At 39.5% G+C, this 14,278-nt stretch overlaps 1 protein-coding gene across 3 annotated transcripts in view; it reads right to left on the minus strand.

Annotated features, from left to right (window-relative positions):
* grin1b (glutamate receptor, ionotropic, N-methyl D-aspartate 1b) overlaps positions 1–11,400 on the minus strand; it is a 73,168-nt gene extending 61,768 nt beyond the window's left edge. For all 3 annotated transcript variants that reach the window (XM_067574525.1, XM_067574516.1, XM_067574508.1), the window contains exons 1-3: positions 10,838–11,400; positions 7,933–8,189; positions 1,531–1,665 (exon numbers count right to left, since the gene is read on the minus strand). In XM_067574525.1, coding sequence (XP_067430626.1) covers positions 1,531–1,665; positions 7,933–8,189; position 10,838 — 393 coding nt within the window. In that variant the 5' untranslated portion in view covers positions 10,839–11,400. The remainder of the gene's footprint in view (positions 1–1,530; positions 1,666–7,932; positions 8,190–10,837) is intronic.
* Positions 11,401–14,278: the final 2,878 nt, after the last annotated feature.

Genomic DNA, 14,278 nt, shown 5'->3' on the forward strand with positions numbered 1-14,278 from the left:
GTGCAGTTTAATAACCACAACGGTCCGTTCTGCTGTGATCACACTGCTGCTCACTGCTGCTGTAATATTACTGCAACATAACTCACTTCTCTGTATTTCATGACATCGTCTAGATGCTAAGTGTGTTCATTAGTTGTTTAGTAATTAGCATGTTTGGAAACTAGCCTCGCTAGGCGCTAAGCTAGCTTGCTAGCCCAGTTAGTTTGTTGTTAACGTGGTTTCAGTGTGTTATTATAATAAACTGCAATAGTTTAGGTTTAGTCTTCATCCAGAGAGGATGAAGATCTCATTTTATAGTCTTTAAAGGTTTTTAGTTAATGCTGGTTATCAGTAACAACTCACTGATATTATGTTTATTTGAGAAACTGTAGATATACGACTAAGCTACTATACTATTTGTACTACTGTTACTCTGCAAATAAAGAACTGATGACTCTGCGATCCTGTAGTGATCAATCATCCCATAAACCAGTTTCAGGGGTCCAAAATATACTGATCCCTGAACAGTTTTAATGGTTGATAGTGTATAAATGTGTATGTTGTGTTTATATGTAGTTTAATGGTTGATAGTGTATAAATGTGTATATTGTGTTTATATGTAGTTTAATGGTTGATAGTGTATAAATGTGTATATTGTGTTTATGTAGTTTAATGGTTGATAGTGTATAAATGTGTATATTGTGTTTATATGTAGTTTAATGGTTGATAGTGTATAAATGTGTATATTGTGTTTATGTAGTTTAATGGTTGATAGTGTATAAATGTGTATATTGTGTTTATATGTAGTTTAATGGTTGATAGTGTATAAATGTGTATATTGTGTTTATATGTAGTTTAATGGTTGATAGTGTATAAATGTGCATATTGTGTTTATATGTAGTTTAATGGTTGATAGTGTATAAATGTGTATATTGTGTTTATATGTAGTTTAATGGTTGATAGTGTATAAATGTGTATATTGTGTTTATGTAGTTTAATGGTTGATAGTGTATAAATGTGTATATTGTGTTTATATGTAGTTTAATGGTTGATAGTGTATAAATGTGTATATTGTGTTGATGTAGTTTAATGGTTGATAGTGTATAAATGTGTATATTGTGTTTATGTAGTTTAATGGTTGATAGTGTATAAATGTGTATATTGTGTTTATGTAGTTTAATGGTTGATAGTATATAAATGTGTATATTGTGTTTATGTAGTTTAATGGTTGATAGTGTATAAATGTGTATATTGTGTTTATGTAGTTTAATGGTTGATAGTATATAAATGTGTATATTGTGTTTATGTAGTTTAATGGTTGATAGTATATAAATGTGTATATTGTGTTTATATGTAGTTTAATGGTTGATAGTGTATAAATGTGTATATTGTGTTTATGTAGTTTAATGGGTGATAGTGTATAAATGTGTATATTGTGTTTATGTAACCGCTGAGGCTCTTGGGTATTGTAATATTTAGAGCCATCCAACAGATGACTATAATTGAAACATGTATGACAGTCTTTGTAACAGACGTGTTGAGAGGATTTACCTTATCGGAGTAGATGGACATACGTGTTGTCAGGCCGACCACGGGGATCCTGTAGAAGCCGGCGGTGTAGGAGACCGGCGTCGGTGTCAGGTGGTCATTGGACTGAGGAGGGTGGCTGACCAGGATGGCGTAAACCTGTAGAAGAAGAAGAAGATGAAGACATGAAAGTTTATTTTCTGACTCCCGGAGTAAATAAATGCAGCATCACTCTGCAGCTGCAGCTCGTCTCTCTGACATGGATCCAGAATATTTAAGTTTTATTGGTGGAGGTTAGTTTCTGGTGGGTGATGTTATCGTCCAATCACGTGAAGGAAGAGAGGACTGTGGGAGGAGCCTGGTGGACTGATCGACATGTCTTCTTAGAGCTGCAATCATCCTCAAAAAATGAATCAACAACTATTCTGATCATCGATTAATCGTTTCAGCAGAAATACCCAAAACATTCCATCATCATCTCCACTGATCAATAGTTTTAAACTAGAGTCAAGTAGCACCAAAGTCAGAAACTGCAGCTGCAACGATTCGTTCATTAATCGATTAGTTACACTATTAAATATATCACCAACTATTTTCAATCAATCAATCAATCAATCAGACTTTATTTGCAAAGCACTTTTCATACAAATACAGTGTAACACAAAAACAATACAACACCCCCCCCATCCATGCATAAACAATAATAAATAAATACATGACTGTGTTATAAATAAAGGACTCAATAAAAACAGGAACTGAGGATTTTGATAATCAATTAATTGTTTTGAGTCATTTTTCTGATTCAGCTTCTTAAATGTGAATATTTAAATGTTTCTTTAGTTTCTATGACAGTAAACTGAAGATCTTCAGGAAACATTGATCCGCATTTTTCACCATTTTTTTGACATTTTATGGACCAAAACAAATTAATCGATTAATCAATAGTGAAAATTAGTTAGTTAGTTGCAGCTCTAAATGACTTGATTAGCACATCTCTAATTTACATAAATATCTACATTCTTACTGTTTCTGATAAATATAAAATATAAAATATATATTTAATATATAACAGTTTATATCAGCAGCTGCTCATGAACAGAGTGTATGTGTGTGTGTGTGTGTGTATATGTATGTGTGTGTATATGTGTGTGTGTGTATATTTGTGTGTGTGTTTGTGTGTATATGTGTGTGTCTGTGTATATGTGTGTGTGTATATGTGTGTGTGTGTGTGTATATGTGTGTGTATGTGTGTGTGTATGTGTGTGTGTGTTTGTGTGTATATGTGTGTGTCTGTATGTGTGTGTGTATGTGTGTGTGTGTTTGTGTGTATATGTGTGTGTCTCTGTGTGTGTCTGTGTGTGTGTGTGTGTATATGTGTGTGTATATGTGTGTGTCTCTGTATGTGTGTGTGTGTGTGTGTGTATATGTGTGTGTCTGTGTGTGTGTGTGTGTGTATGTGTGTGTATATGTGTGTGTCTCTGTATGTGTGTGTATATGTGTGTGTCTCTGTATGTGTGTGTCTGTGTGTGTGTGTGTGTATGTGTGTGTATATGTGTGTGTCTCTGTGTGTGTGTGTGTATATGTGTGTGTATATGTGTGTGTCTCTGTATGTGTGTGTGTGTGTGTGTGTATATGTGTGTGTCTGTGTGTGTGTGTGTGTGTATGTGTGTGTATATGTGTGTGTATATGTGTGTGTATATGTGTGTGTCTCTGTATGTGTGTGTGTGTGTGTGTATATGTGTGTGTCTCTGTGTGTGTGTGTGTCTCTGTGTGTGTCTATAATCCCTCCATCTCTCCTCTGGGAGGATGGATGGATTACATCACTGTTTCTGCAGAGAGGTTGTTAATCTGACGTCCGTCTCTCTGTCTGTCTGTCGGACACGTCGACGCCATGTTGGCCTCATTTCCTCCACAAAGGAAACTCTGAGTCTGTTTTCATTCACTCTTCAGTAAAAGTGAAACAATCTTCAACAATCAAACAGGTTGAAATGTAAACTAGTTCTCCATCTATGCAGTCGGAGAACTTAACACTGTCTCACTGAGTCAATGTAAAACTAGGAGGCGTCATCATGAAAGCAAAGAATTTGATTTTTCCTCAAAGTAGAACACAGGAAGTGATTCACAGAGCAGATTTGTTGCTGTCGCATACGGAGGTCTGGAGGGGACACGGAGAAAAAAAACTATTCGTGCTCTTGATGTATTTATCTCGGTGGTTGTCGTCTTATCAACTCTGTCTCCTAGAAATCACCTTGTCTCTGCATTGGAAGGCACCTGATTGGCAGCATCTGTGAGCTTGGGCCCGTCTACAGTGGTCAGTACATTTGACTGATCTGGATAGGGCCCGTGCGATAGGGCAACTTCAAGCTGGTGTTCCACAAAACCAAGTTGCTGCATTATTTGGAATGAGCCCTAGTACCATCTCCAAAGTGAAGGCCAAGTTCCGTATAACGGGGGATGTCAGAGACAGGCCATGAAGTGGGCGTCCCAAGAAGACGGCACCTCAAGAAGAACGTTTCCTCACCCTGTCAGCACTTAGGTACCGTAGGCTGTCTTCTACAGATTTGCAATCTCCGGTCGGGATAGGGCTGCCAGGAGGTCTGCCATGACTGCCCTTCACCATCAGGCCCATTTGCGCTGGTGTCAGCAACACGTGCACTGGAACCTGAACATGTGGAGGTGAGTCCAGATGAGTCCAGATTCTGCCTACGGCGGTTGGATCGTAGGGTCAATGTGTGGAGAAGACACAGAGAACGTTATGCTGATTGCTGCACTGATAGAGTAACATCTGTTGGTGGAGGCAGTGTGATGGTGTGGGGCGGCATCTCCCTCACTGGAAAAACGAGGCTTGTCATCATTGGAGGCAATCTCAATGCAGAGAGATATCGAGATGAGATTCTGCAATCAGCGGCAATCCCATATCTCCACAGTCTGGGACCGAACTCTATCCTCCAAGAAGGCAACACTCGCCCCCACAGAGCGGGTTTATCAGAGACTACCTCCAGAATTTGGGAGTGGAGAGGATGGAACGGCCTGCCAGCAGTCCTGACCTCAACCCCATCGAACACTTGTTGTGGCTGTGTATGGTTCTTCCACATGCTACTGAGGTTCCTGTTTGTTAAATGAATCAATTGTTAAATTGCCAATATGTCTTGTTTCTTCAAAACATCAATCATCCAATTCACCAAACACCAAACAAGAGTCAATGGCAGAATAAGCTGTTTGGCATTGGCAGAGAAGATTTGGCAAATTTTTCATGGGCGCAACCCACAAATGTATGTTTCTTACAAATGTGGCACCATTTAAATGGGAAATAAACAGGAAGCATTGTTACAACAAAGAAATAATCTACCAAACACAAATTTCCATACTTTCTGTGCTATGTTTACATTAATTAACAACATTTTTCTCATTATGTTGAGACAAAACTTGATTCAGAAGCATCACGTTTTTGCTGTTGCAGTTTAGTCGTATATGAACGTAACTAACTGCATATGTGTAAAGCGTCGGTTGGGGCTGAAGACTCTGGTCATGTGGAGTTAGAAAGAGGTGAAGTTAGCAGACCTCTGTAGCCACACCCCAATCCCCCGTTGCACTGTTGGTAATGTAGGCGCCAGTTTTTTTCTCTGATTTTTAAATGGACAATATGTCATTTCTGTCCCGCTCGGAGTCTCTCAATCTCAACAATAACAAAAGACGGAGTTTGATGACGTCGTAAAGTAGCGCGGGATCATGGGAGTTTTGCAACTTAAATATGTTAATTAACAACATTTTCTCATTATGTTGAGAGAAAATGTGATTCAGCAGCATTACATTTCTAGCTAAACGTATGTGCTGTTGCATTTTAGTCGTATATGAACATAGTAGAACATAGAGTCTTATAGACAGCTAGAAGTTTACATTTCCCTGGAACATCAGTGACTTCTTGATGTGCTGATACATGAAGACTGAAATCAAGTTTTTACCCAAAACTTGTTTGATTCACTTCAGTTTGCAGCAACTCTGAACCCAGAGGCTGAGGTTTTATGAGCTGGATCTCATCTCAACATCTACAGGAGCGTGAATGTTTTTTTAAAAGTCTGTTGTCTCATAGAATATGTTTAAGGGACCTCAGAGATAAGACAGCGTTGAGCTTAAAGTACATCATCATATCTGAGTCCAAGATCAAACTAAAACCTTATTAAATCCATCGATCCACAGTGAGGGTGAACGCAGGGCTGGAGGATGGCATGAAGGGGATTCTGTTCAACTGAGAGCATGAAGTAGTGATTTATTTCTCCATGGCCGCTTTTTTATTGCTGTTAATCCACCATCAATAAAACTCAGCACTTCCTGCAGATGTTTTAGAACAGAAGGCTTCCAGCAGCAGCGTCTGTGTGAGTTGTATTATATATGTTTTAGATTCTTATAGGAAAACATTTTAACAGGTTTTACACAGTAAATATCTGTATATGATGTATAGAGGAGCATGTCAGCGTTTTGATGGATTTTGTTGCTCCTCTTATTATTCTTTGTCTTCTATTTGGGGGACTTTGTTTGCTTTGTGGGATTGTGAAAAGGTTGCTCCTCTCCATTGTCACTGGGCCCTGGTTCCCAACATTACCAGTGCTTTATGCATTAAATCACTAATTACTGTTAATTTATCAGCATGTTACAGAAATCATGACATACAGGTTTCATTCAAGTACTATGTCTTTAACAACGTTGTGTTTTTGAAGATGTTGTGTTTCTTTTTGAGTTTTGTGACGTTCGGGCAGATCGTCTGTTTCATCGATGACGGTGAGAACAGGTGAACATCATCAGGTGCTCTGTCAGGTTCAGGTAGGAGGGATAAAAATGATTTGATTCACTCGTGGCTGCGTGTGACCAGAACTGTGATTGTCAGCAATAACAGAGAAATTCTACATGAACGTTCTGAAGGTTTTGTGTCAGTCCAGCTCCCCATGTGGTCACCAGATTATGTGCAAAAGTCACACTGAGTATAAAAATATGTGTTTTATGTCTGTGTGTTCAGGTTTTACTGAGTTATGACTCTGAGATGAAGTGGTGCAATGTTTGACACAAACTGAGATAATCTCGATGCAATAAAGATCTCGTTTGCAACAACGAGCTGACTGATCACCGGTTTTTACAAATTATAATAATAATAATAATTTTATTTATATGGCACTTTTCAAGCATGAACAGAAAGTGCTTTCCAGATTTAAATGATTTACAGGATTAAACATTTTTAAAATTGAAAAAGTCTTCTCTGCATGTTTCTGTCATGTAATGAGATGAAACATAAAGTTTAATGAATCTGATCTGAGAGCAGCAGCTGGACGCGGACACACGAGATGTCTCAGACTAAATGGGACAAACTAAAGAAGACAAACAACATGAGACAAACAAGCTGATGTTTGCTGCCGCAGCTGCTCCTCCAGACAGAACTCCATTTATTTTTATTTGTCTTTAATCACAGACTCAGAGCTGAAGGTCACAACCAGGCTGCTGGTTCACTTTAAAGCTTCGTGGTTTAAGTCTGTGAAATGTCTGGATGTGATTTTATTTCTATCATCTGAAGCTCCATCCTGTCAGTGTTTCTACATCTCTATGATCACATGTCGGCATTTTCTGGTTCATGATTGACTGATTAATTATAAAACTAATCACATGTTTACTCTTTAGACCCTTTTTGACTGAACAGCTCACATGAGGTAAGAAGCAGCATTTGGAGATAAAAGATCACAAGATAAACAGTTTGGTGAATCAGTTTCTATTGTTTACATGAAAGAACAGCAGGTCAAACAAAGGTGTAAGTATGTAAAACACATTTTGTGGTAAAAGCTACTGTTTTCTCCTCCCAAAATAAATGTCTCGTTTATGACCTGTGTGATCACATGACCAGCTGGACTCAGCAGTGAAGTTTCTGAGTGAAATTTTATCTGAACTGCTGTGAATATTATTTTAAAGTTTCCTCCAACTTTAACCGAAACACAATTATTGTTTATGTTGTGCATAAATTATATATAATGTTTTCAGAATATTAAAATGTATTTTCTTTGCAGATGATACTACTTTATTTTGCTGTGGTAAGAATCTGAAATGAAATAAAACCAACGTCCTAACCAACGCTAGCTTGTCGTGCTGCATATCACAACCTCTTCACTTTGTACTGAAGTTCTTTGAGAAATGTAGCATCTAATGTGGCACAAAGTCAGAGGTTGTAATAACAACAAGTTAGCGAAGCTGTAAACAGAACCATGTTCCTGCACATGCTCAGTGGCGTCTGCCTTAAACAGAACTACTCTCTGAGCAAACTGACCAAACTCTTAATGATGAAGGAACATGTCACCCAGTGCAGCGGCATGTTTTTAATAGTTTCTGGACAACAGCGGAGGAAGTGTTTCAGTTACAGATAGTGAGGAGCTGAAGACTTGTATCCCTCACCTGGTTGGAGATGAGGTCCTCGCAGACAGACAGAGCCATCTGGATGGCGTTGGGTTTGTGCGTGACGGAGATGGCGTTCATCTTGAACTTGTCTTTCCCGTACAGCGTGTTGGCCTGACTCACAGCCTCCTTAAACACCTGCTCATATCGCTTCTGACTCAACACGGCGCCGATGTTCACCAGCCGAGGCTCACAACCACCAAGAGCCACCGAGCAGCACTGCAACGCCGCCAGCAGGAGCACGCCACGCACCTCCACTGAGGAGGAGAGGAGAGGAGAGGAGAGGAGAGGAGTAGAAGAGAGGAGAGGAGAGGAGACGAGAGGAGAGGAGAGGAGTAGAAGAGAGGAGAGGAGAGGAGACGAGAGGAGAGGAGAGGAGTAGAAGAGAGGAGAGGAGAGGAGAGGAGGAGAGGAGAGGAGAGGAGGAGAGGAGAGGAGGAGAGGAGAGGAGAGGAGAGGAGGAGAGGAGAGGAGAGGAGAGGTGAGTTATGATTTTATAACTGATGTGTTTCAAATCAAGTCATATGTCAGGACCAGGTCTACACAGGTAAGTCCTCAGTCAAGATCAACTAGTCCTTTATCAAGATCAACTTGTCCTTTATCAAGATCAACTAGTCCTTTATCAAGATCAACTTGTCCTTTATCAAGATCAACTAGTCCTCAGTCAAGATCAACTAGTCCTTTATCAAGATCAACTAGTCCTTTATCAAGATCAACTTGTCCTTTATCAAGATCAACTAGTCCTTTATCAAGATCAACTTGTCCTTTATCAAGATCAACTTGTCCTTTATCAAGATCAACTTGTCCTTTATCAAGATCAACTAGTCCTTTATCAAGATCAACTAGTCCTCAGTCAAGATCAACTAGTCCTTTATCAAGATCAACTAGTCCTCAGTCAAGATCAACTAGTCCTTTATCAAGATCAACTAGTCCTTTATCAAGATCAACTTGTCCTTTATCAAGATCAACTAGTCCTTTATCAAGATCAACTTGTCCTTTATCAAGATCAACTTGTCCTTTATCAAGATCAACTTGTCCTTTATCAAGATCAACTAGTCCTCAGTCAAGATCAACTAGTCCTTTATCAAGATAAACTAGTTCTTAGTCAAGATCAACTAGTCCTTTATCAAGATCAATTAGTCCTTTATCAAGATCAACTAGTCCTTTATCAAGATCAACTTGTCCTTTATCAAGATCAACTTGTCCTTTATCAAGATCAACTAGTCCTTTATCAAGATAAACTAGTCCTTTATCAAGATCAACTTGTCCTTTATCAAGATCAACTTGTCCTTTATCAAGATCAACTTGTCCTTTATCAAGATCAACTAGTCCTTTATCAAGATAAACTAGTTCTTAGTCAAGTTCAACTTGTCCTTTATCAAGATCAACTAGTCCTTTATCAAGATCAACTTGTCCTTTATCAAGATCAACTTGTCCTTTATCAAGATCAACTTGTCCTTTATCAAGATCAACTAGTCCTTTATCAAGATAAACTAGTCCTTTATCAAGATCAACTTGTCCTTTATCAAGATCAACTTGTCCTTTATCAAGATCAACTTGTCCTTTATCAAGATAAACTAGTTCTTAGTCAAGATCAACTTGTCCTTTATCAAGATCAACTTGTCCTTTATCAAGATCAACTTGTCCTTTATCAAGATAAACTAGTCCTTTATCAAGATCAACTCGTCAGGACCAAGTGCAAAGTCCAGTCTCAGGTCCAAACAGGTAAAACCCACATTGCGTCTCAAGTCAAGACCATGCCCTAAACTGAAGTCCTAAATGAGCCGTTAGTCATGGTCATTTTATTTTGGGGGACGATATCAAGTCATCAAGTCAAAAGACTGAAGTCCAAGTGAAGTCACGAGTCATCGGGGTTAAAGTCAAGTTGCAAGTCATGTTTTAAGTCCAGGTCATGTGACTCCAGTCCACACCTCTGGTCACAAATCAAACTACTGCAGCAGAATACAGAGCAGAATGTGCAAAACACTCAATGAGAGCAACAGAAGAAGAAAGGTGGAGGAGGAAAACAAACAAGAGGATGAAATGACAGGAAATGGTCAAAACCTGAATGTAAAGTGAAGAAGAGGCGGGAATTTATATATTTTGGAGCCTGTCCTCCGAGAAAAATGACACAATGAGTCATAATGTTAGTCGCAAAAAACAACCCACAGTTACGTTTGAGTGACAGACGCCATCTAGTGGTCGTAGTAATTATGACCCGGAGAAGTGACGCAGTTCAGATGGCGTCTCTGTAAGGCGACACATATCTGGTGGGTCGGCTGGTTAGATCCTCACCTGAAAAAAGCGGACTCAATGGAATTGAAGCCGTTTGTTTCCCGTCTCCAACCGCGAGTCGGGGCAGATTTTTTAAAACTGTTACAATTGTTGTGGTGTTTACTGTTGCCATGACGACGAAGGTGGCCTAACTCTAAGGAAGGAGTAACTTTAACCCAAATCATGTTTCTCCAACCTTAACAAGGGGATCATTTTAATCCAAACCGTCATCTTTCCCTAAACCTAACCAGACCTGAACCATCATCAAACATCATTATTGATTAACAATGATGTGTGACGGTTTTATAAAACACAGACGGATGATGTCGTCCTGCTGATCACTGCTGACAGAGACGCCAGATTAGAAAACGCTGCTATGTGTCGTTCTGGAGTCACATGATCAAACGACCTATGTGGTCGTTTAATTTGGAGGACTTGTTGGAGCACATTTTGTATTTATTGCTTCTTACATTTATCCATTTTTAAAAAACAAAAAACGTGATGAAGAGGATGGTAATGTGATGAAGGCAGAGGTGAAGATGATGATGATTTTCTGAATGAATAATTTTATATTAATGACAGCAGATAAAAGTAAACAGCACGTTAATAGATGTGATAAAGTCTGACTCACTGTTTCAGCTGCTTCTGCTCCTGTTGCTGTTCTCGGTTTTCTCGGGTCAGAATTCTCGTCTCCTGTTGATTTTCACCGTGTGTTTGTTATAACGTCGGTGATCCTCCCGGTGCTCCCGGTGTCAGCCCGGTACCGTCAGCTGGGTTTCGGTCCCGGTGTCTCGTGTCTCTTTCAGCTTTTGTTTTAATTGATGAATGAAATATTAAAGCGGTGAAAATCTCCGGTGACGTTTTGTTTTATTCCAGTAGTCTGTCCGCTTCACCGGAGGATTAAATCCCGATTTGTGTCGATGAAATGTTGATTTTCATTCACAGTTTAATCGATAAACCCGCTGACATTGTTGATCCGGTCTCGCGCCTCGTCCTGTTGATTCACCGCGTCTTCATGATGTCGCTTCACTCACCGCCAAGAAAATCAATCAGACAAAAAATTATTATTAAATCGTTTTTATTTGATTCCCTCTGATGTCACCATCTTCTGTTTTTATTCTGCTGTTCTGTCGGTGGAGGCTCGTGATGACCTGATGATGCTCGCGAGCCCGCGGTCTGTCCTTGGATCCTGACGCTCGCTCCCGCGCACACTGACGGAGGAGGAGAGGAGGAGGCGCGCGCGGCCGCTGGAGCGCGTGCTCGAGTCTCTCTTGTGTTTTGTGATTTAATGAACCGCCGCGTTCACGATCAGAAAAATACCTTCACACGCATAATGATCATGTTCATTACGTCAGTCAGTGACATATATACATATTTACAGTCATGTTGTAGATTATTAACAACATTATTCATACACCTGGTTGATATCATTTAGTTTGAAATAAAATAAAATAGTTTGTAGATAGACTAGAGATATAACTATAACTGTAATTAGTATTTGCTGAGTTTACACTGTATATTAGTGTCAGTCAGGTGATCATATTCTGGTAATGAGCTGCAAGGCTGACCTTTGATGTTATTAAGTGGACTAAATATTTGTACTTGATTAAATTACACAATGAATATACATATATGTAATGATATATACTGACAGTAGAATATCAAAAACATCTTACAAAGATTTCAAACACAAACAGGTATCAGTAGTTTTTGCAGCCTGTTTGATCTTCTTTGTGAAAACAAGTTTGTTTTTTACCTGAAAATCTGATTTTATGAACATAAAATTTAGCAAATACCATTCAAAGATTTGTAATATATATGTGAGGATTGAACATATTCCAGTAACAGCACATGTCTCCAAAATAATATAAAATGTTGATCAATATGGCTGATTGATAAAGATACATGATGTTATTCCTAAAGTGGGAGAGATACCAACATCTTTACTGGATTATTTCAATATATCTTATCTGGCTAAAATCTATGAATACGTTTGAAACAAATTAATATAACATTGATCAATATAGAAATAAAGTCCTTTAGATAAGACTTTATTGATCCCCAGAGAGGAAATCTGCATGTTACAGCAGAACGAGAAGAAACAAATGCAAAATAAGAAGAAGAAGAAGAAGAAGAAGAAGAAGAAGAAGAAGAAGAAGAAATCTATTTGACAACAAAATTCTTACCACAAGGTTCACTTACTTTGTTTTTCTGGAAGTTTCAGCCACATCTTATGGCCTTCATCACTGGTCTGTATGACATTTATTGATCTGTGTATTGATTTGTTTTCAAGACTGAAAGAATCACAACTCTGATGTGTGAAAATGTTTGTGTGTGTGTGTGTGTATGTGTGTGTGTGTGTGTGTGTGTGTGTGTGTGTTTGTGTGTTTAATAAAAGCAGAAGAAGAAGAAGACCTCATCTTTTCAGACGCCGTTTTTCTTCTTCTGTGGTTGTTTCTGTTTTTGAATCACATTCATCACCTCATCCACTGCAAGCATGCACGGTTGCCATGGAAACAAGCATCTCCACCCTCCCTCCTCTCCTCCATCTTTTCAACCAGATACAACTTATAATTAACACACACACACACACACACACACACACAGACACACACACATACACACACACACACACACACACAGACACACAGCTGCAGACTGTGTTTACATCAGTCCAGGTTCTGAACTGGGTCCAGTTCTCAGATAAACTGGATTTCAGGACAAATTGTCCAATCAGAGAGCTTCAGACTGTGTTGCCGTGTGAAGTTGGAGGTTGATCTTTGACTGTGCTTGATAATAAATCATAAAAAGTCAACAAGGTTTCTTCAAATATATTTTTAATGTTTGCAAGAGAATAAAGAAATGAGCTGAACTCAGTGAAAGGTCCAGAAATATAAATCTTTTGGTGGATAAAGAATATTCCCCATAAAATAAAACTGACAACATGTTGTTGTGAGTTCGCCTCTGAATATGATGCAACTCTGTTTAATAACATTTAGCCTGTTAGCTGCTGTTTATTAGCCTCCGTTAGCCTCCGTTAGCCTCCGTTAGCTTGTCTCCTGCTGTGATTTCTCCATCTCGTCCTGTTCTGTGATCTCAGCTGTGAACATGAAGTAGGACACGTATGACTTCACTGTTTCATCTCTCTGGTGTTCAGTATCATGGAGGGAGGCTTTCCTTCAGCTTCCAGGCCAGTGAGTCAACACACACACACACACACACACACACACACACACACACACACACACACAGTGATGGTCTTTCTGTTTCCAGCTGAGTGTGTTGTAAGGCGAGCGGAGTGATGCATGCTGGGACGCCTTTATAACCCGCTCTGTCCCCGGGGGGGGGGTCGGTGTCAGAGTGTGTGTGTGTGTGTGTGTGTGTGTGTTGCTGGTGGTACAGTCACATGTGTCGGACAGCATCAGTCTGACATTAGCCAGGAGCGTCTCAGAGGGGGCGGGGCTACAGAGACACTTTGCACCAGTTTAACATGAACTTTAAAGTCAAACTGAGAGCAGAGTTGTTTCTGATTGGTTCCCTGCAGCGATCAATACTGAGTCCACATGTTCAAACTCTTCAACAGCAACGACTATGAAGCAAACTGTGACACACGTGCATCGTTTTTTGTTGGTGTTGTGTGTGTTTCTGCAGCGACGGCGTCCCCATCATCACTGTTCTCTGGAAGCTTTTTTTTTTTTTGGTTCCAACTGACATGTGTTGGTCCTGTAATCTGATTGGTCCTGTAATCTGTGTAGGCGGGCACTAAAAACAGTCCATAATATCAGTTCAGTTCCAGCTGACACACATGCAGCGAACCAGCTGTTGTTAGTTCCACCTGCGTTACGTCTCTGTGAGGTTCATCCACTCTCAGATGGATTCATATGAAACGTGCTTCAGTTTATAAAATATTAAACGGTTTGTCTTCCTCTATGTGACTTTGTGTTTCACTCGCTCAGTAAAGTTCTATTAGATCCTCCAGAACATCCTCGACTCAGTGAACGTACCTGATGACATGAAGAGTTCAAAACCACGTTAAAACATCTACTAGAAGCTGCTCAGCTGCAACCACTGA

Source organism: Thunnus thynnus, chromosome 2 (genome assembly GCF_963924715.1).
Source record: "Thunnus thynnus chromosome 2, fThuThy2.1, whole genome shotgun sequence".
Classification (NCBI taxonomy): Eukaryota; Metazoa; Chordata; class Actinopteri; order Scombriformes; family Scombridae; genus Thunnus; species Thunnus thynnus.